This window comes from Microtus ochrogaster, chromosome 6 (assembly GCF_000317375.1).
Source record: "Microtus ochrogaster isolate Prairie Vole_2 chromosome 6, MicOch1.0, whole genome shotgun sequence".
In the NCBI taxonomy this organism is placed as follows: domain Eukaryota; kingdom Metazoa; phylum Chordata; class Mammalia; order Rodentia; family Cricetidae; genus Microtus; species Microtus ochrogaster.
The window spans coordinates 12,357,464-12,378,696 of record NC_022013.1 but is presented as its reverse complement, the minus strand read 5'-3'; the positions used below and the strand labels follow the sequence as shown (position 1 = coordinate 12,378,696).

Here is a 21,233-nt window from a genome sequence, read left to right as displayed (position 1 = left end):
TTCTCTAAGTTTCTGTGGATGTTTTGCTCTTTAGGTGGGTGCCTAAGTGGAACGGAATATAAACAGGACTGAGGTTGACATAGGATGCTTGTTTTCAGACTTAACAGAAATGGTCAGTAGTGCTCTGTGTTCATTTACCGAGCTGTCGAGAGCCGTACAACTCGGTGTTCCTGACCACGGTACCACGGGAGATAACAGCCACAAGAGTATCCTCTTCTTGGGCATCCTGTTTGAAAACTTGAATTATGGGAGGGGATGCCAGGATTGTCATGGTGATAATGTCCAGTTTCAGACTCCCAGTGGAACTGAAAATGCTTCAGTCGTGTGGCTATGGCCCTCAATCCAGTACCTTCCCAGAGGTCATAGGGCCTACTGACTTCCAAGTTAGAACCTTTAATTCCCATTTTGTAAATGAGACAACAGCTCAGAGAAGTTAAGTTACTTCTCCAGCATCAAAAGCTGGCAAGGAACAGGATGGCTCAACCTGTAAAGGCGCTTGCCCCCAAGCCCGCTGACCTGACTTCAGTTCCTGGAGCCTACACAGTGGGAGGAGAGGCTAACTCCCACAGTTGTCCTCACGTGCCCACGTGTGCTGTGGCCTCTCCACCCCACCACCACATCCGTGAAGAAGTAAAAGGGCCTTTTAGATTTAAGCTGAACGTTGTAAAGCCAGGATTTGTCCGAGGCCTCCTTTGCTAGCTCTCCGGCCTTGTGCCCTGTTGCTCCTCCTAGCAGATCAAGGGGGCCTCGAACCCCAGAAACGCTGCGAGAGGCACGCTTGTGCTCCGCGGGGTCCTGACCAGCCCGGGGCTCGTCTTTTTCCTAGATGCTACTGGGGTTTCCACAGTCACTTCAGCCGAGAAGCAGAGCACTTGTACCACACGCTGGAGTCCTCCTACCAGAAGGCCCTGCAGTCGCACCTGAAGAACTCGGACAGCATCGTGTCTCTGCCTCAGTCAGACCGATCCTCGTCCAGCTCTCAGGAGAGTCTCAAGTAAGGGCTTTGGCTTTGCTGCCCACAGTGCAGTCTGCTCTATTAAAAGTTGGCTACACAGAAGCGCACACTGTTTTCACCCGGGTACCTGCTAAAGCGTCCCAGCTGTCAAGGTAGATTCGGTTCTAGGTCAGATACTGTCGGGGAGGTGAGAAACGTGGCCTTGGACTCTGCCGCAGACTCATTCCCCTCTGCCACAGCATAGCGAGCTATAGAGCATTGTGAACTGTACACATAAGGAGTCCTCCGAGATGATGTGAACGTGCCCAGAGACAGGCCTGGAAAGACACGGAACTGCACCTGCATGTCTGCCCTGCACTTGACCTCTGTCCCTGTTATTGTTTTGTTCTGTTTGAAAGGTCATTCATCCCAAACAATGGTAGCACTCTGTCAGATGTGAGGTTGGTAAAGTAATGCCTGAAAAGTTCTGAAGACCCTGGCCGTTCTCCACGGGCACTTTGCTGTATTGTGTCACTGCAGATAAAGTACACTTTGGTAACACATGTGTGTGCATTTTGCAGCCGGCCCCTTTCTGCCAAGAGAAGTCCCACCGGCAGCACCACATCCAGAGGTAAGAGATCAGCCACAGAACCACAGAGTCACTGAACCGCATCGGTGGGAGGCCTGTTCCTGCCCTGAGGCTGCGTTCAGTGACAGGAAGCTGGGGCCTGCCCTTATCCCCACTCAGCTGGGTATGTGATACCCTGCCACCTCTGGCTCCACGGCAGGGCTCCACTACACCAGACCAGTTGTTGAGGTTGTTGACGTTGTCGGGATGGCTAGGCAGACAGAGGTCAGGCTCTGTGACCTCTCTTCCCCCACCCCCTGCAGCCACCAGTCCTTTTGCTCCTAGGCTCACGTAAAGGGGTAAAGGGAGAGTGAGGGCAGCAGTTTGGTGGCTTAGAAGCTAGGAAAGGGTGTGTTTCCAGAGAGGGCATAGCTGGATGGGAACACCTAACTTTATTTCATATGTAGCCATAACCTCAGACCTATAGTTTTCTGTTCCTAGGACTGGAACAGTAGTAGGCACCCCACAGGCATGCTTACCGTGTCTTTCCTTGCATTGCATGAACCCGTCTTGGGGACAGTGAGGTATTTCCTTCCTCCCATGGACACCAACATATGTTACAACTTAGTGTTTGTCTCTAAGCTAAGCAGAGAGCAGCATGTAACAGGATGTGTTTGAACTTCCACGTGGTCAGTTTTTCCTGACTTCTCTTTCTTTACCACTAAAGCCTCTACAGTTAGTACCAAATCTGTGTCAACGACAGGATCCCTCCAGCGATCTCGAAGCGATATTGACGTGAACGCAGCAGCCAGTGCCAAATCCAAGGTCTCCTCATCCTCGGGCTCCACCGCCTTCAGCTCTGCAGCAGCATTGCCTCCAGGGTCCTATGCATCTTTAGGTAACCAGGCTCCCTCCTGTCCCCCTGCCCCAGTGATTACAGGCCTCTGGCTGCGGGGAGCCTCACTGTTGCAGGGTGGTCTAAAGTCTAAGCAATGGCACTAAGGGATACTTCCCAGCCACCCTCTGTCCAGTGTCCTATCGGGTGTCCCCTTTCTCTAGAACATCAGCCTGTTCTGTAAGGCATGTGTGCTTTCAGGCCGTGCGGTCCTCGTGCCCGTACCCAAGCCAGCACTGGTGGGGACAGAGCCAGATGGTCAGTGAGGACTCACATGTCCTGTAGTTGAGTATCTCTTAGTGGGGGAGGGGTAACGGGGTTCTGAAGGAATGTAATGGACCTTTAGCTAACTTAAGCACAGTTGTGCAAGTGTTCCGCCTACATGTTTCCTGAGGCGAGTACACCCATACTCCAGTGATGCTCCAAAGGATTGTTTCTGATTATTTCCCAAATTTCTGGTATCTAACATAATGGTAGATGCTTTCTTTCCTGCCAGCTGACAATGAACACCCTGTCTGTTCTGGGCTGGTGGTGTTTTCATTATATTTTTGTAAATGCCAAGATGGTCATTCAGTTCCCAAACCTGAGGACTTAGCTTTAACACAGAACCAAGTTGCTCACGTGGCCCATTAGGAATTTCAAGGTCACTGCCAGTTCTAAAGGCTTTGAGACTGGAAGCATGGGGACAGAACGGTAGCCAAAGAAGGTGCCCCTTGTTCTCTCTCTGTCCCAGGGAGCAGGCTGTGGAAGCTTTGAGTCTGTTTCTGTGCCAATGACCTCATGGTGATGGTTAGCCATCTGGCTTGGGCACATGTTGAGGGTGGGTAGAATTGCCTGAAGGTCCTTTGTAAATGATTGCCCTTCAAGGCAGAAGAAAGGAGAGTTGAAATAAGAGCCCTACCAACCTGAGACAGTGTATGTCCTGGAACCGTGTGTCCAGGCACATTCTCTTGAAAAGACACCCAGGATGGGCAATCTTCTTCCCCATGGTAACTACTATACCAATAATGTATATATATTAAGATATTGTTTTGTAATACTGGGTGAAGGGAGAAGCCAGGGCTGTTCCCTCCCATGGTGAACGAGCTGTAATCGAGGTATTACCAGGGTGTCAATACTTTTGATTTACTTTTACTTTTGTTTTTTGTTTGTTTTGTTTTTGTTTTTGAGACAGGGCCCTACTGTATCGCCCCAGCTAGCCTGGAACTCACTGTGTAGACCAAGCTGCTCACAGGGATCATCTTGGCCCTGCCTCCCACAGTAATGGCCCCACCGTTAGTATTTTTAGTTAGCATTTGCTTGACTGAGTTCATGCCAACCTTTAGTGGCATATCCGGGATCACTGCTGACTTGGACACATCTGGGGTATTTGGTTGAAGCCTGGTTAGATTTCCTCAGTGCTGCTGGAATCTCAGAGTTGGGTCTGGTGACAGACAACTGAGCCTTCAGCAGCCCTGAGGACATTCTCAGTGCAGGGCGTCCTCTGCAGGCAAGACTGCAGCTTCACTGTTCTGCCCCTTCCCCTTAAGAATTGCACCTCCAGTGTCCTTGATTTTGCCCCTTCTCCACCGGCTACTTGACCCCAAAGCGAAGTAGTACACAGTTGAGACTGCGCCCAGGCCCCACGTAGGTTTGACCGCAGCACTTGACTCGTCACAGTGGAGCATTAAAGCTGATAACCGTTTTCCAAACTTCTAGAGTCCAGACACGTGAGGGAAGACTTGGAGTACGTAGGCCTGGATGCAGGTACTGAAGGGACAGCTGTGCGGGGCGTGTAGTCGGGATAGGCCTTGCTACAGCCTCTTAGCTTCTCCCTCGACTCTGCTCTGGGGTGACCGTAGAACCTCAGCTAGTCGCTGCTCTACGCCCTTCTGCTAGAACTTTCAGGGAGTGGGAACTTCCGAGGATGGTGCAGTTGACATAACGGAGGTCCCGAGTCACGCTTGTCGACTGTGACACAACTCTGGGCCACTGTTCTGTTTTGCTTTCCAAAGGCAAATTGTGTTACTGCAGACTGAGCTAACTCCTGGTGGTGAGGGCACACTGCGCTGGCTTCCAGCTCTGCTCTGCGTTTGAATGTGTTTCCCTTTTGGCTTTGTTTTAAAGTGTACATTTTGCTTTTTTAGTAGCTAATAACATTCTGCTTTTTAATTTCCTGAATGTTACTAACTGTTCCCTGTTGTCCCCTCCCTTGTTTTTTAATTGGCTTAAAGACGGTACTACCAGTAAAGCGGAGGGTAAGCGGTTTGTTTCTGTGATTGAGGTGTGTGTCTCTCTGGTCCTTTGTTCCCACCGAGTGCTTCCTGGTGCCCACGTGTCCTCACTGAGGTCCCTGCATGATGTGTTGCACGATGTCCCCACCCTCTTCTTCATTCTGTCTCCAGCGGCTCCTAGCCCTCCCTCCACCTCAGTTCTTTCCCTTTCTTGTTTAATCTCTGTTCTGATGAACCGGGGCACTGAAGTGCGCTGAGGGCGGCGATGCCGCAGCCACACTCGGGAGGATATCGGACGCCACCTTGTGTGCCGCTGCCCTGGGGTTTATTGCTCATGAAGCCCCGACATGAGCTCCACTTTCTTCTCTGTGCTTTCTGGGCCTCTCGGGTTCATCTTTCCAGTTTTGAAAGTAATGTCTGGGCCAAGTACTCGGGTTCAATGCTGGTGAAATTTTTCTACTAAGCTATAAAGACATTTTTTTAATGGTGTGTTTTCTCCTATGAAGAACACTGCTGAATTATGGGATATTGTTTTTATTTGTGAAAATGTCATGTGCCCCTGTTTGTTCATCTGTGCACACCAATCCTCTTGCCAGTCACATGATAAGAGCCTTCTCTGCCGAGCTCTGCAGTCCACACCACGGAGAGAAACAGGCATGTCCACTTCCCCATGATCCACATTTTAGGCCAAGAAGCTCTTGCTGAGTTCTTGCCTTGTTCTTTGTCCTTGAAAAGACAAAGTGTCCTAGCCGGTGCACTGCGCTAACAGTGCCTTACATTATCGGCGGGTAGACCCCGTACCTTTCCCAGGGTTTCTGGGGAGAAAGCAGGATACTACTAACACAGTTGCGTGTGAAGTGCTGCCTGTCGGAGGAAGTGCTCGGCCCCAGACCTCCAGACACTGCCTGCAGCAGTGGGGAGCAGTCTCTTCAGTTGTAGTTGTGAGGTGGCTGCCATGTAAAGGAGCCTAGGTTTGAGCAGGGCAGCTCTCTGTAGTTTGTAAAGTTTCCTTATTAATGTGTGTATAGTGTGTGTGTGAGTGCAGGTTTGTGTGCTGTGGGGCAGGTGGTGGGCAGTTCACAAGGGAGTCAGTTCTGTCCTTCCGTCACGTGGAATCCCTGGGGCCTGAGCTCAGGTTGGCACATTTATACGGCAAGTGCTTAACCACTGAGCTCTCTCCCCAGCCCAGCAGAGTATTCTTATGTATACTTTCATTTTGTTTGGAGATAGGGTCTCATGTCGCCCACACAGGCCTCAAACTCTCTATCTAGCCAAAGCTGACCTGATGGTCTGATCCTCCTCCCAAGCGAGGCTGGGGTTTCGGTCGTGCACGACTGTGTCCACATTCATCAGTGCTGGAAATCGAGGCAGGCTTTTGAGCGTGCTGAGCCAGCATTTTGCCAGCTGAGCTACATTCTCAGTTTTACTGTTCCTGAGGCCGTAGTCTAGGTTCTCAGGAGTCAAAAAGGAAAATAGAGAAATAGGCTTCAAATGGTTTTGAGTTACATTTATTTATTGGTACGTTTGCACACCCGAGTGTATGTGTGAGCAGCTACTTTACCGCTGAGCTAGGTTCCAGCTGTGAGCCTTTAAATATAGTAAATATTTTACAATCTCTAATGCCTGAGACAAAAAAAAAAAGCCAAACTGGGTATGGTGGCACAAGCCTATATTTAGTACTTGAGAGGCTGAGCAAAGAGGATTGCAGCAAGTTCAAGTCCAACCCATGCTACAAAGAGAGAGACCTGTGTCAAAACAACTACCAAGAAAGTCAGATTAAGTGTGGTGGCCAAAGGACATATGAGGGCATGGAGGGATAGCTCAGTGTGGACAAAGCCGTTACTGCGCAGAGTTAAGATCCTCAGCACTCACACACAAGTCAGCCGGACCCGGCCAGCTGTCTGCCTGCAATCCCAGCTCTTGGGAGACAGATGGGCTGCCTAGATCGAGTTGGCAGCTACACTAGCTGAATCAGCAAGCTCTGGCTTCAGTTGAGAGACCCTGTCTCAATTGAGGAAGACACTGTGTCAACTCAGGCTTCCACATGCGTGTGTACACACATTCACATGCACCTCACACACACACACACACACACACACACACACACACACACAGCCAGGTTAGCTTAACTTTTGCTGAATTAAGATTGTACTAAAAAATTGCTTAGGAAAAAGAGCTTAAATTTTAGTTTGGTTTGATGGGGGAAAGAAGCCCACTTGTATACAAATGAGGCAAATGGACTTGTTTAGTTTTCTGTAAAGAATGAAACCATGCCTGATAACTGTAGTGCAGAGCAGAGACCACTGTCAGCACTTTTGTGAGCCGATTGATCGTTGCATAGGTTACCACTTACCGCTGGACAAGATGGCATAAGTATGTCTGGAGCCATTGTAGAAATGATCACAAAATCTCTCCCAACTCCAGGTGGAGATTCATTGGGCAAGACTTTAGCTGACTCAAGTCAGCAAGTTCAGCAGTCATGTTTAGAATCAGACACAGAAGCTTTGGGCTGAATTGACTGTTGAGAACCATGCCTGTAAGGTAGACCTAGAACACAGCTTTGGGCTTCCATGTTTTAGGGTCTTTTCCAGAAGAATAGAAACATGACTGAATGAGAATTCTTAGCAGTGTTAGAATGCTGTGAAATTGGAATCTTCTTCCTTGACTCCATGAAAGCTGAAGACTTAACTCTTCCTAAATTCCTTGCTTTTCCCAGTGTCTGCTCTTCTCTCTTTATATATAGTTGGTGCATTCTTGGCTCCTCCAACTCTATGCTTTTTCCTTCATTCTTATGTAGTTATTTCATTATTCTCAGGCTGGCTTTGCCCCCTTCCACACTTGTTTTGTCTCTGTCACTCGTGGTACACAATTGAAGTGTGTTCTTGTGGTTTCTCTGTAACTTACTTGTGGTACATAATCGAAGTATTTTCTCATGGTTTTCTGTCATTTACTCATAGTACACAATTGTAGTATTTTCTTGTGGTTTGCTGTGTTTGTGCAATAGCTGTGATTCTCTTGAAGACCACAAAATATTTAACACATCCAGGCACTTATAATTGCCAACTAATTAGAGTAAAAACCAGTTCCTCTTCCTGTGAAGGAGGCACCCATATCTGAACACAGCACAACAGAGACCCTTCAAACTATGTAGCTACTTCCCAAAAAAGTAAAAAGTTCAAAAACAACAAGAGGCCTTTTCAGGCAGTGGGAGGCCAAAGCACACAGAAAACCAGACCTCGAATTCACACAAGGTGCAAGACATTGGCCCGAAGCCAACCAGCATTGACAATGGCCATGAGAAGGTAGAGGCAGAAAGACTCTCTTCAGATCATCTTGCTGTCTTCAGTGTCTTTTCTGCTTGATTGTCACCAAGCTCTGTACATACAGTAGGCGGAAGGAAGGTCCCATCTCTGTTGTGGGGTTGGAGACACCCCTTGCAGTAGAACTAGGTGATTTGCATTTGCAGTTCCTATGAGGACTCTTGAATTTTCACAGGAAGAGCCGCTCTTGGCTCTGTCCACTGGGCTTTCCATGTATTCTGTCAGCCAGGTAGGAGACTACAGGCCGAAGGCGCTGCGCGGATGAGCACTCCAGGTCATTAGAGCCAGTGGTGGGATATGAAATACCTACTCTAGCTGTTCAAAAGAAATACGAAATTTGCAACTTTCTATTGAGTGAAAAACACAGAATGTAGTGGCCAAAATGATCCTCGTGGTTGAGAACACCCTGCCAATCCAGAGTAAGCAATGCAGTCACCCACTTCAGACACCATGAATACAGGGTCCAGGTGGAATTAGCAAAACCCTGGGGCCTGTGGGCATTCACCGGCATGAATCTGCTGTACAGACAGGATTCATATGCCTTCATCACTGGTCAGCAAAAGGCAACTTTACTGGAAAAAGACGAGGGCATTTTGTGGGCATGTGTGTCAGGGGGAGGTGACTGAACCCCCACGCCTTGCCTGTATAGTCTGTCAGTAAGTTGTACCCCTAAATCCAGCATTTTGAAAAAAATCTCTTTTGAGTCAATAGTACTTCATTGCTTCTATTTTGCTTTGTGTTACATGAATAAGGCAACACAATGAAGGCAGATAGGTGAAAATGTGTAATTAGAAAAAAATTGATAGCTGCCTTATTTTGTAACCCCAGCTCTACATACAAATTAATCCATCTAGTAGAAGTCCTAAACTTAAAGTCATAATGTCATGATTAATAGCCATGTGGTGGACTATATAACAAATACCAGGTCAACTTGGACTATCTAACAAGGCCCTGTCTCAAGAAACAGTATGTGTGTGTGTGTGTGTGCATGTGTGTGTGTGTATGTACATATACATATATGTGAATGACACATTATATGTTAACAAAATAAAATCTAAAAGTACCTTTTGTAATTAAAGTATCTTTGCCTGAGTATGAATCTGAAGTAGAACTTTGAGAAAGGGAGGCATTGTAGATTAGTAAGAAAAGAGTTGTGAAGACTTATTTGAGAATTAGTCATCTGGTAATGACTAATCTCTCTCCTTGGTACATATGGAAAATCCATTACACGAGTGTACTCACAAATAAGTTGTTGAGTAAAGCAATGTATTTTAAAATCCCACTATAATTTAATGTTAAATATGCAAAACTGGCATATTTTTTCTTGGTCATGCAAGTATATTTATCTTAAAAGAAAGAAAGAAAGAAATTTGAGATTCCTGAAAACTGGCCTTAGGATCATATTACCAAATGCTGGGGAGTGAGAATCCTCCAAGAGGGATTTAATTCTTCCAGCTTTGTGGGTGTAGGTATTCATTTTTTAAAAAAATTATATATGTGCCCTGAGTATTCTGCTTGTAATAACTTTAAAATAGATTGCTTTTCCATATTCATTTTGCCTGATCACCTTGGTTTTGCTGGGTGCCTACAGAAAGCCGAGATTCTTGGGGGCTAGACAGCTGGCCCTCAGACGGACACCCATGCCAGGCATATGGCACTGGGTGTGCTTCTCCCCTGGTTGCCCTTTCTTGTCTATACATTGCTGTGTACTTGACAGAGATAGTCATAGTTCTCAGTAGAATAAATAATGCAGCCTTTTAGTAAATATCCAGTAGTAAATGTAGCCCCGACTGGCCTCAGATTTACTGTGTAGCCAAGAGTGGCCTGAACTCCTTCTTATCCTCCTGTTTCACCTCCCAAGTGCTGGAATCACAGGTGTCTGCCACCGTACCCAGCTTTTCTGTCTTAAAACTTTACTGAAGGTCACTGGTTCTCGTCTCCTTTCCACCTCAATGTTGCACTTTCTTTTCTTTTCTTTTTCTTTTTTTTTGGGGGGGGGGTTTCCTTCTTCAAACCTCAGGACTTGTTTCTGCATTCTTCCTCTGATGCTGGGGAGGTGCCAGTCATGTCCAGTTCTAGCTGGCTTATGGAGAAAGGCATTTCGTGCTTCCTTGAGTGTAGAGAAGCCTTGTGGAGAATTCAAAACCACATTCATCCCTGCTTATCCTACTGGTGTCTAACTCTCATGGGGGCCTGGCTGACAGAAGCCCCTGCTTCCTGCGTGGTCAGCCGCGTCAGTGCCCTGTGCTCGTGGTGTGGGTTCTTACATAGGTCACACTAGCTGAAGATGTTATGAAAACACTGTTTTTCCTGTGTCCTCCAGGTCGGATCCGTACCAGACGGCAAAGCTCTGGGAGTGCCACCAATGTCGCCTCCACACCCTCGGATAGTCGGGGCCGCAGTCGCGCCAAAGTGGTTTCACAGTCTCAGCGTAAGCAGTGTGTTTTATGCTTTGGTTACTTTAGCTTCCCCTAGTAGCACATCCCATAGCTGGACAGACTTGCAGCGGCTCTGAGACGCTGTGTGACCACATTGCTAGGTAGGCTTACAGAGTGAGCATTCCAGGCATGCTTTGGTCTTCTCAAGGGCTTCCTATTTCATGGGCTAGTGGATGACTCTGTCTCCAGTGCTTGAGGACCTGAGTTTGGATTTCCAGTCCTCACATAAACATCTGGCTGTGCTGTCACACACCTGTAATCCCAGCACTGGGGAGATGGAGACAGCTGGATCCCTGGGGCTTGCTGGTCAACCAGTCTGGTCTAATTGGTGAGCCTCAGATCCCAGTGAGAGACCCTGTCTGTCTGAAAACAAAGAGTGGCTGAAGAAGGCATCCAGCATCCTTTTCTGGCCTCCACACACACTTACATATGCAGGAACATATAACACACGCACACGCACGCACGCACACACACACACACACACACACACACACACGTTGATAGCATTAGAAATTAAAATAGATTTTACTCCCTGAAATCTCTCAAGTCAAAATTTGCCTGTTATGAATTCATTTTGCAATATGATTTTCTGTGGGGAATGGGGGTTGAGGGAAATCTTACGTTTCTTTTTTGTTAGCTCTTGGCTGTGTCCTCTGCCAGGTTCCTTACCCAGTTGCATTAGTGCTGTGTCTCTCTGGTTTTAGAAATCCAAATGTCACCTGACTTTAGAAGGAGGTGGAAAATTGCTTCTCTAGGGGATTTAGGAGAGAAGAAGATGTTTAAGTCTTAAAGCTCAGGAACATACTGACTACTCAGGTCCACTTTGGCCAGATTGTACTCACTGGAACAGTAGCCACTAAATAGTAGCACATAATTGAACCTAAACCCCAGACTTAAACATACAGATTCATTATTTTAATAATGATTTGAATGAGGTAAATATATTTATATTGTAAACGTGGGCATGCAACATTTATAGTCCTGGTTTGATAATGAAGTAGGTTTGTTAATTCTAGATTTAAGACCCTTAAGGATTGAAATACTTAACATATTTGAAGATAAGGAAAGTCATAGCCAGTTAAGGGTGAAAACAGTTCACAGCCGTGTTCTTCCGGCCACTGGCATCTTGTTAAAGATGGAGGTGGGCACAGGTGACCGGGTTCTGCTTGTATCCCTCTTGCTGAAAGCTGAGGAGATGTGCTCTGGGAGATCTCTTAGATGGGACAGATGCTAAAACTGTGTGCTGTGTAAAACAAAGCGCCCTTGGAACAGTGGCGGTTTTGCACTGTGCTTGGGAACAAACCGTTCGTGCTGTGTCGCATGCTGACTTTCTGTATTGTGTTATTGTCTTTTAATCCACTTTTTGCCTGTCCCTTGGTCTGCTCTCCTAACGAAGGATCCAGATCTGCTAACCCCGCTGGTGGTAAGCTACTCTCTTCTTGTCCTTCTGTTGTCGTCACTGGCACTCTCCCTCAGCCGTGCTCTTTGTGCAATATTAATTTCTCTGTTTATGCTTAATCTCTCTGCATTTTTCTATATGTCCAAATACTAGAGTTTGAAATGCATTTATTTTTGCCCTTGACATAGCTGAATAGTTTATCTTATGTTCAAGTCTTGGGATAGTTCTTCATAATAACGTGCATCACTGACTTTCACAGTGATTTTCCTTCCAAACTGTATATAATTTAGTCATTAGTAGGTGTTAATGTACTGTGTAGCCAACCAAGTGACTTATTTGAATGATGATATTCTGTAAGAAACAGTAATTTGTGGGTAAGTATTGTTTCAAAAGGGTTTTGTTTGCTTTAATTTTTTCCTGAAGGTAATTCTACTCTGCCTCATGATACTTTAGATTTCATGTTTTAAAATTTTACGGCCTTCTCTACTTAGGGAGAGATCTGTTAAGTGGCAATCATTTTGTGTATATTAATATTTGGAATGTTGATCTTTTCTGTGAGAGAGTTCTGTCCCATATTAAATGCTTATAAGCATATCTGGATATTTAGCTATTAATAAAGATTAGCAGTTCCATTGTTTGTTTCTGACTTCTGGCTTTACTGCATATTTCTCAGACATTGTGGCCCATGTAGTTTCCTCTTTTTCATGTTTTCTGAGATTTGTTTTGAGATTTAGTATACAGCTAGTATTTATAAAATATGGGTGTTAAACTGAAGAGATGTGTTTGGGATATCCACATATGTAAAGGGAGTCTGCCTGTGAAATCACACACTGTGAACTATTAGGCTGTTGAGTGTAGTTCCACAGACTGTTGGCCACAGCCTTACCAGGGAATACAGGTGATCCACTGCTAACAGAGGCGTTTCGTTGTATGTCCTGGTTTTACTCATCCTATACGTGTTTGCTGTCAACCACTCTGCACACAGAAGTTTGATTCCTGGCCCCACCTATTTCTCTGAGACTTATTAGGCTTTCTATAGGGTCTTTTGTGTGTGTGTGTGTGGGGGGGGGGTCTTTTAATAATTAGGGCTTTCCCTATATTCTTTTTCTTGGTTAGTATCTCAAAGCTATGTTGTTTGGAGTTTGTTTTTATCTTCGTGGTCAGTTATCCTTTTACCGGTGTTTGTGCTTTTTGTTTTGTTGCTTGCTTTTAAGTGTGTTATTTGATCCTTATTAGCAGTGTATAGCTTGAGGCTTGGGGTGTATCTCAGTAGTAGAGCACTTGGCTAGCACAGCAAGGCTCAATCTCCAGTGAGGAAAAAGTAAGTAGACTGAAAACTTGCTGTTTTTAATAAATGAGTGGTGTCCAGCCACATTCCTTACAGCACTGATGTTTATTTGTACCATCTTACGCTATAATTTTTAAAAACCATTTCTAGTCATTTTAAGCCCACATCTTTCTTCCATTTGTTAGATTAATTAAGTTTTCTCAACCATTTTCCCTAAGTTAATGTCTTAAAAGTCTATTTCTCCAGTGATTATACTTAATTTTTAGGCAGTCAGCTCTTGGGGTGAGTGTGGTTAGTGGGAGAGCCTTGCGGATGTCTCTGGCCATGTGTAGAGCTCTGCTTTGTAGCCGGTGATCCTGTCTTCATCAGCTTCTTCATTAGAGAGTTGCTCGTGAGTCTTCTAAGCTGTGTCTGACAGTGATCCTACGTCCTCTATTTAAAAAGCAGTATTACTGACTAAAATGCTATTTTGTATATTGCTTTCTCAGTGTTTCTTGCAAATCCATATGTGAAAGCTTGTGTCTTTAGTTTCTGAGTTGTCGCCTGATTTAGATCAATCTCACCATCATTTTGTTTCATTTTTAGCTGGCAGCCGGTCAAGTTCCCCAGGGAAGCTGTTGGGAAGCGGCTATGGTGGACTTGCTGGGGGTTCCTCAAGAGGCCCACCTGTAACACTGTCTTCAGAAAAACGAAGCAAGATCCCCAGGAGTCAGGGATGTAGCCGCGAAACAAGTCCTAACCGGATTGGATTAGGTAAGGATTCTCCAAGACTTGAAACCTCATTCCAGCATGGCTGTAATGTGGTTATGATCTAATCACTGTTTGATACAGAATGCAGAGCTCTGTCTTTGAACTCAAGGAGCCACCTCAGCTGTACTCAAAAGCAGGCATTTGCTTTGTGTGCCATGCTATTCAGATTACACTGAGCTTTCACCAGACCTCAAAACGTGTGGAGTGTATGCGTCCTGCATTTGGGGTGGGGGACTCCATGGTCTGCAAAGGACGGGAGCTGGGGAAAGACTTCGTTCTCGTTCAGAAGCTCTGCCACACTCCACTGTCCTCTCTGAATTCATTCTCCTACGGCATGCAGTAATTCTCAAAAGCATTTCAAGGCCCCTATTTTTATTTTGATCTCTATCCTAATTGGTTAAACTTACAGCAAAAGAATATGTATATTTACTTTGGACATAAGTTTGTGGAAACATGGAAGCTAGAGATTGGTGAACTCTGAAAAGCACTCACTTGAGTGTTGCTTAGTTCCCTTGTAACACAGCTGATTCTCGGTGTCTCTAGACCGATACACTCTAACTCACACATTCCTTGTTAATGTAAAAATCTTTCAAGATATAATACCAAAAAGTTATTTATTGACACACCTACTTTTATTGTATATCTATCTGCTTCCTTATGTACAAATTTATTGCTGTTGAATGAGAGGATTGTAGGTTTAACTTTTCTTGTTGGCTCAATATTGATTTTTCTTAATTTTTTTTTTTTACTGGAATGTATACCAGGCTCTTTTTTAGACCCAAGTATTAGAAGATAAATGAATATATTTTCCTCATTTCCAAACCCTTCTAATCCCTTGAGAAGGGTGGAGGTGAAAAACCGTATGGGATGTGGTAACAGGTGCTCAGGGACCAACAGAAAGGAGGGTCTTCCCTTTGTCTGCGAGACCCTCGAGATTGTCTAACAACAGGTGTCCTGGAATAGGTCCCGCTTTGAAGTCCAAGGAAAAGACACTTTCAGGAGGAGAGCAGCAAATGCAGAAGCAGCTGGTCAAGAAGGACTCGTCAGCCATGGGGGTGGCTGGCAGTTAAGGGCAGCGACTGTTAGGGCTCAGCCAGGAGCAGGTGTTAAGACGTGGGCAAGATTTGATTTGAATCAGATTTCCGGGACGAATGTCTGAATTGTCTCACCTGCTACGAAACTCATCTGCATCTGGCTCGGGCCTTCGTTTGGAATACATTTTATTTTAAATCTAGGCGTGACTCTTGGGCTGTCTGTTCCATCACTGACTGCTGACGTCTCTGTAAGTTGTATATAAGCTTCGCAGTCTGCTGTGATGTCTCAAACAGGCTCTTCTGTTGGGACGTTGACGTGTTCTTAGGAACACTGCTTGTTTCCGGTGCTTTTCTTGCCATGACAGAACACCTGACTGGCAGCTTATGGGAGGAAGAGCTCTTTTCGGGTCACAGTTCTAGGGTCCAGCTCTTCTTGTTGGGGAAGGCTTGTGGCAGGAGTGGGAGGCAGCTGGTCACGTGGCATCCACAGTGAGAACCAAAGACAAGGATGATGATGCTGAAGACCCCAGCCCATGGGATGGGTCTCTCCGTCTCACTCACTCCACACTGTCTAGGAACACCCTTACAGACATGCCCAGCGATGTGTCTTCCTGGTGGCAGGTCCTATCCAGCTGACAGTGAGTTAGCCACCAGACAGCCTCTTAACACTCTTGATGTTAGGGAATAATTCAGTTTTAATAATCTAGTATAACTCCAGGACCTGCTATTCCAGTCTTTACTCCAGTGGTCCGTTGTGTATGGTACAAGAGCTTGGAAGGCCAGTGTCATGAAACATCAGTAAAGAAGTTGGTTTCCTTCCAAAGAGCTCATATTTGAGGTGATATATTTTTTTTTTTGAGATAGGGTCTTATATAGCCCACACTAGCCTAGACAGAACTCAGAGACCTGCCTACCTCTGTCTCCCAGGTGCTGGGATTGTGTCACCATGTCTGTCTAAAGAATTATTGGTGCTCATGAAGGGAGTTACTACTATTTTAAGGTCATGCATGAAGTTCTGATCAAAGGTGTTTTATTTCTGCACACTATGAGAATACACACATAATACACATGAACAAATGTACCTCTATACTTACCGTTTATAAGGTAGTAGGTGCCTAGTATTTTTCAATAATGGATTGCTTGTGATCATTGAGTTTATACTAGAATATATTTGTGTGTCTAACCATTTGGTTTATGGCTTAACAGTTTTAAATACAAATATTCAGAAGAAGGGTAACATGTTTATAGAATGTTTCCTTAAAATCCTTAAGCAGTTTTAATGACTGCTAGCCTAGTTTAAGGATTAGAATTTACATTAAAAACTAAAATAAGGCCAGAGAGATGGTTCTGTAGGTAAAGCTGCTAGCTTCACAAGTCCAATGACACAAGGTTGATGACTTGAGCTCACTGGAAAAGCCAGATGTGGTAGCGCACCTTTGTGATCCTACCACTCCTGCTGCAAGGTGCACATTCCAAAGGAGAGCCTGCCTGCAAGCTCCTCGGGGCATGACTGGGGACAGCTTGGGGACGGACCTCCACACATGTAGCTATAGGTCAGGGTGGCCTAGCTGCAGGAGCTGGGATTTCAGGTGCCATCTACCACACTCAGCTGCCATTTAAAACTCACTAAGTAGAAAGCCCGCGACTGGACAGTCCAGAAGCAGCCCTGCTTGCTCTTGCACACAGTGCCCCCGCACCTCTCTCCCTCTCCAGAGACTGACTGACTCTCTTTCTCCTCTCTCTCTCTCTCTTGCTCTCTTTCTCTTTCCCTCCCCCCATCCCCCCATAAGCTACCCAAACAATCAGGAAAGCACATTCATAAACTGTCTCACTTTGGTGTCTCAAAGATTTGCAGACGTGAAGCCACGCAAATACTCAGCGTCACTAGCGATTGTTAGCAGTTGCCGCCAGTTCGCTTCTCCTATTCATCCATCAAAAAGACTAGAAAAACTGGTTTTTAACAGTTTTGCAACCTACATTGCATGGTATATTTTTTAAATGTCTTATGACTTCCTGGTTCAAAAAGATTTTTGGAAGATTGAAATTAACTAAATGATTTAACTATAAAAGTAGATTTGCTGGGACATGAAAACATCTAAAGAAGCATTTTATGCTTTTTTATTAATTCTCTTGCACTTTTTCCTTGCTGTGCAGTCTGATTGGGTCATTCCCTAAAAGGCAAAAGTAGGGTTGGAGAGATGGCTCATCAGTTAAGAGCATAAACTCTTGCAGAGGACTTCAGTTGCCTGGACCCACCTCCAACTCCAGCCCAAGTGGGTCTGATGTCCTCTTCTGGCCCCTGTAGGCATTGCACTCATGTGGACTGCACTACTGTAGGCATATACAAATACATGTTAAGTAAAAATGAAAATCCTGTTTTTAAGACAAAAGTAAGGATTACCTTTAAACACTATGATGTAGGGTAGAGTCTCTCAAGAAATGCAAACCAAACAAGCGGTTCTTGAATACCTGGCAGCTTTTCCTGTAGACAAAGGTCCAGAGCTTTCTAGTGTGAGTGCCGTTGGGAGACCAAGTGTGTCCTGCCTACTCCTCTTGCTTCTCCCCCATGCCCTCCACTCACCTAGGGTGTTTGTTGGGCACTTCCTAACAAGACAAGCTGGTTTTATACTCTAGGTAGTTAAGTGGATGGGTAGATGGATGGAGATTATATGAATGAATTTTGACCGCTGATTCTATAAAAATAATTTTCTGTGCTTATTCTAGATCTTTTTGTAGGTTAATCTTTGTGTCTGTTTTTTCCCATGAGTTAAATTACCTAACATTTGAAATACCACTCTTAACCACAAAATGTATTTTAATGAGGTTTGGGGCAATTGTGGACAGATTTATGACAAAACAGTGGACAGAATTCTTTTTTCTATGTGTCACATCGTAGAGGAGCCCGTGAGCATGGAGGGTGAGTGCATTCTTGGGGAGATACTCGGGGGAGGCCTATCAAGAAGTTTGCGTGGGCATTATTTTATATTGCAGCTGTTTGTTCTTATTAGTGGTCTTTATTGTCTTCATGAAGCGGGCCTACTCCAGAGAGAACATATATTTCCATTTCTTTAGCATCTCTGTGAACTTGAAAAGGCATGGGTTCTGGATAAAGTTACATAGCAGTCAGCTGAGCATGCACTTCTGTGAAAATCCATGAGAACGTTTGTTTTAGCTGCCTGCTTTGGAAAAGACAGTAGAAAAGTTCAGGATTTCCAGGAATGATGTTTGGCTACATTTCTGATGTGTGTATGTGTGCATTGTCCCCATGTCAATGAGATGATAATCTTTTCATTGCTTACTTTCTGTGGGAGGATGAGAACCGGGGAGATCAAGTAGCTGGACTAGTAATGCAGCTGGGAGCTGTATGGGTCACTTTGTGGCTCAGGTACAGCCGTCTCTAAAGATAAGCAGCCCTGCTGTGTCCACTTGAGGAAGCTCCCGTGTGTCGGTGGGGTCAGCGTGGTGCCTGTTTCTCTTGCTGTCCTCATGTGGCCTACTTAAAGTGTCACCAGGAATTGCTGATTAACCAGTCCCCAGTGCTGTGAGTGCAAACTTCAGTGTTCCCTGTCATTCTGTCCAAACTAAGAAACTTCTAGTGAGGCCCTTGAGGTCTATCATTCAGATTATATTCCTGCCTCACCCTTCCCTTCCTACAGATTGACAGTGTCTGGACATCATTTACAAGCTCTTGGGGTCAGGTTCCACGTCAGCACAGAGCTGTTGAGCACACTCTAAGCTGGCTTCACTTCTCACACTTTCTTCTTTATTGGAGAGTTTTATGATTCTGGTTATAGTTTAGCTGTAAATCTTTGCTCTGAAATATTAGGCTGTGTTTATGGTGACATAGACGATATGCTTGTTTTTACATCAGAGAATCAACGTCTCAAGAGTCACTCCCACCCGGTCTAGCAGCTCTAGACCTCTGAGGATGAGATGTTCCCTCCAGCTGTGACGTTAGGCGTTCCTCTGCACATCCCGCATGCTCAGTGTTTCTGCAGAGTGTTTGGCCACTAATTTATTTCTGCTTCATCAGACTGATAAGCACGGGTATCATGGTCTGTCTGGGTTCCATAGTCAAAATATTATTAGACTTGACTATTGTATGATTTTGTCTTAGATGTTTCATGTATGGGAATAATAAACTGTCCAGAGACAACTATAAAATACTATTCCGAGGTCAGTAGAGGAATCTTCTTGCCCAAATACTGACAATGTCCACTTTCTTGCTGTAGAGATCATGAAACAGTAAGCAGTCAGTCCTGACTCCAATTTGCTGCTTAGATGGTTGCCCTTGTGTGTGACATCTCCATCTTGACGAGCATGTCAGGACCATCTTCTTTTCAGTAGGGAAGTTCGTAGATTTCAAGACTAGAGTCTTTACTTCTATTATTCAACCAGATTGAATGGTCTTTCGGGGGAACCAAGTGCGGTGAAGTTAGCTTTGGACTCCAGAGCTCTCATTGAGATGTCTGCTAAAGCCATAGACATTCATTGTTCCTGACATGCTTTAGGTCTTACTATATTTGATGCCAGACTGACCTTTGGGAAGTCTTCATTTCTCACAGCTAAGTGTAATTTCTCTTCAGTGTTTAAATCCACAGCCTTCCAAGGGCCAGAGCACACTCGAGTTTATCCAGACCCTCCTGTCAGTGAGACCTCATCATGGGCAGGTTGTCCATACTTTCCAGCATAGACAATGTCATAATTACATTTAAGCAAATGTGACTGATGCTTGTGAGTTTTTCTGTCTTCATTAAATTTGTTCACCTTCTCTGAAACCCCTCATGCTGCACGCTAGCACGGAGCAGCCGTATCCCCCGACCCAGCATGAGTCAGGGGTGCAGCCGCGATACCAGCCGTGAGAGCAGCCGCGATACAAGCCCTGCTCGGGGCTTCGCTCCACTCGGTGAGTACCCATAGGCGCTGCTTGTGCAGACACTGCTGGGTGGAATGGCCGCTTCCCTCTGCTGCCCTGTGAGCCTCTCTTCTTTCTTCCCTCTTCCTTAGTCGCCCCTGTGGTCCCCTCTGCATGCATAATCTTCAGCAACTACCAGTTTTCACACATTAGAGGAAACAAATACCATTCAAGCTGCCGTGGCCATTGTGGCCACTTGTCACTGAGTAAGCCCATTCGTGTGGCAGTTTCTAACATAGGACAAAACTTAGCGGAAGTGAACGGCTTCACGTGAATTCATGGGAGGTGAATTCAGAATTGAAATGTAGTCATCAAATGTTTGGCTTACCTTTATTTTTCCTAAAGAGGATGGAACCATGGCCTCAAGCTTCCAGGGCTTCCAGGGTGCTCGACTCTGAGCCACGCCCCCAAGCCCAGTATATATAATTCAAAGGAAGGACAAGAGTATAATCATACAACATTTCAACAGTGAAATGAATTTTAGTTTTAATAGCCGTGCCATCCTTTAAAAGGGTCACAGTACATTTATTTAGTATGGATTATCAGTTCCCAAAGGATTTTTATCCTCCGACCTGCGTGGCATGTGGTGCCCTCCGGGTGTAGGTTTACTGTTGATGAACATGAGAGCAAAAGTAATTTTGTTGGTTTAGACCTGAAATGATCCCATTCCCAATGAAGCGGGGGCTTCAGCAATCTGTGAATTTTTTCTTTTGGCTGTGTGATTACTCAGCTGATCTTTTCGCACTGTACACGTCGCTCTGAGAGAGACAGTAGTAGATCAAGTGGGAGCTCTCTCTCTCTCCTGCTCATGCCCTACACCTCTTCTGATGCCTTGATTTTCTCCAGGGTCAGTGATCCAAGTCAGGATGTAGCGAACAGATACCAACATCCTTCCAGAGGGTCCTCTACCTCCAGTGGCTCCTTCCCTCAGATTCAGCCATTCTATCCCTCAGCCAGGCGACTTTGCATGCAGGGACATTGCAGCATCCTCATGATAGCAGCAGGGGTACTCCTCATGGTGATTTTCCCTTTTGAATGCAGGCTATACACCTGTGTGCCTTGGCTTACTCGCTGGCCTTCCAACAGCCTTGTTAGATGAGTGAGCCATTCAGTCTGTGGATGACTTTGTCTGTTAGAAGCAGGTCAGCCTTTTTCTTGTGGCTGACATTTTACACTGTGTGGATCCAGCCTTGAAGTCTGACATACAGTTTGTGGGTGGACAGAGAGGGCTGAATTCCTGGTATCTAGATTGAACCCTGAGCACCTGATGGACCTCATCAGTTTTTGCTCCCTGGGTAAACAGTTCTGCTTAACTGTCTCGGTGATGTCTTAAAATATAGTTGCTGTGGCTAGGACAGAAGCTGCAGCTCTGGCTTCATCAGCTGCTTTCTTCTGTTGGAGCCAGGGCAGTAGGAAATACTTCTAGCTGAATTTTTATGCGGCGAACTCCTCGACCAGTGAGAAAGAACGACCACAACA

The 21,233-nt window shown here is 45.4% G+C and overlaps 1 protein-coding gene across 27 annotated transcripts in view; it reads left to right on the top strand.

Annotated features, from left to right (window-relative positions):
• Clasp1 (cytoplasmic linker associated protein 1) overlaps positions 1 to 21,233 on the top strand; it is a 215,163-nt gene that overhangs the window by 128,279 nt on the left and 65,651 nt on the right. For 6 of the 27 annotated variants that reach the window (XM_026779743.1, XM_005348274.2, XM_026779741.1 and 3 more), the window contains exons 17-24: positions 827 to 994; positions 1,516 to 1,565; positions 2,230 to 2,400; positions 4,611 to 4,634; positions 10,254 to 10,361; positions 11,765 to 11,791; positions 13,641 to 13,808; positions 19,638 to 19,745. In XM_026779743.1, the coding sequence (XP_026635544.1) occupies positions 827 to 994; positions 1,516 to 1,565; positions 2,230 to 2,400; positions 4,611 to 4,634; positions 10,254 to 10,361; positions 11,765 to 11,791; positions 13,641 to 13,808; positions 19,638 to 19,745 (824 nt within the window). The remainder of the gene's footprint in view (positions 1 to 826; positions 995 to 1,515; positions 1,566 to 2,229; positions 2,401 to 4,610; positions 4,635 to 10,253; positions 10,362 to 11,764; positions 11,792 to 13,640; positions 13,809 to 19,637; positions 19,746 to 21,233) is intronic. The other 21 variants (XM_026779747.1, XM_013346674.2, XM_026779745.1 and 18 more) reach the window with 7 other exon arrangements.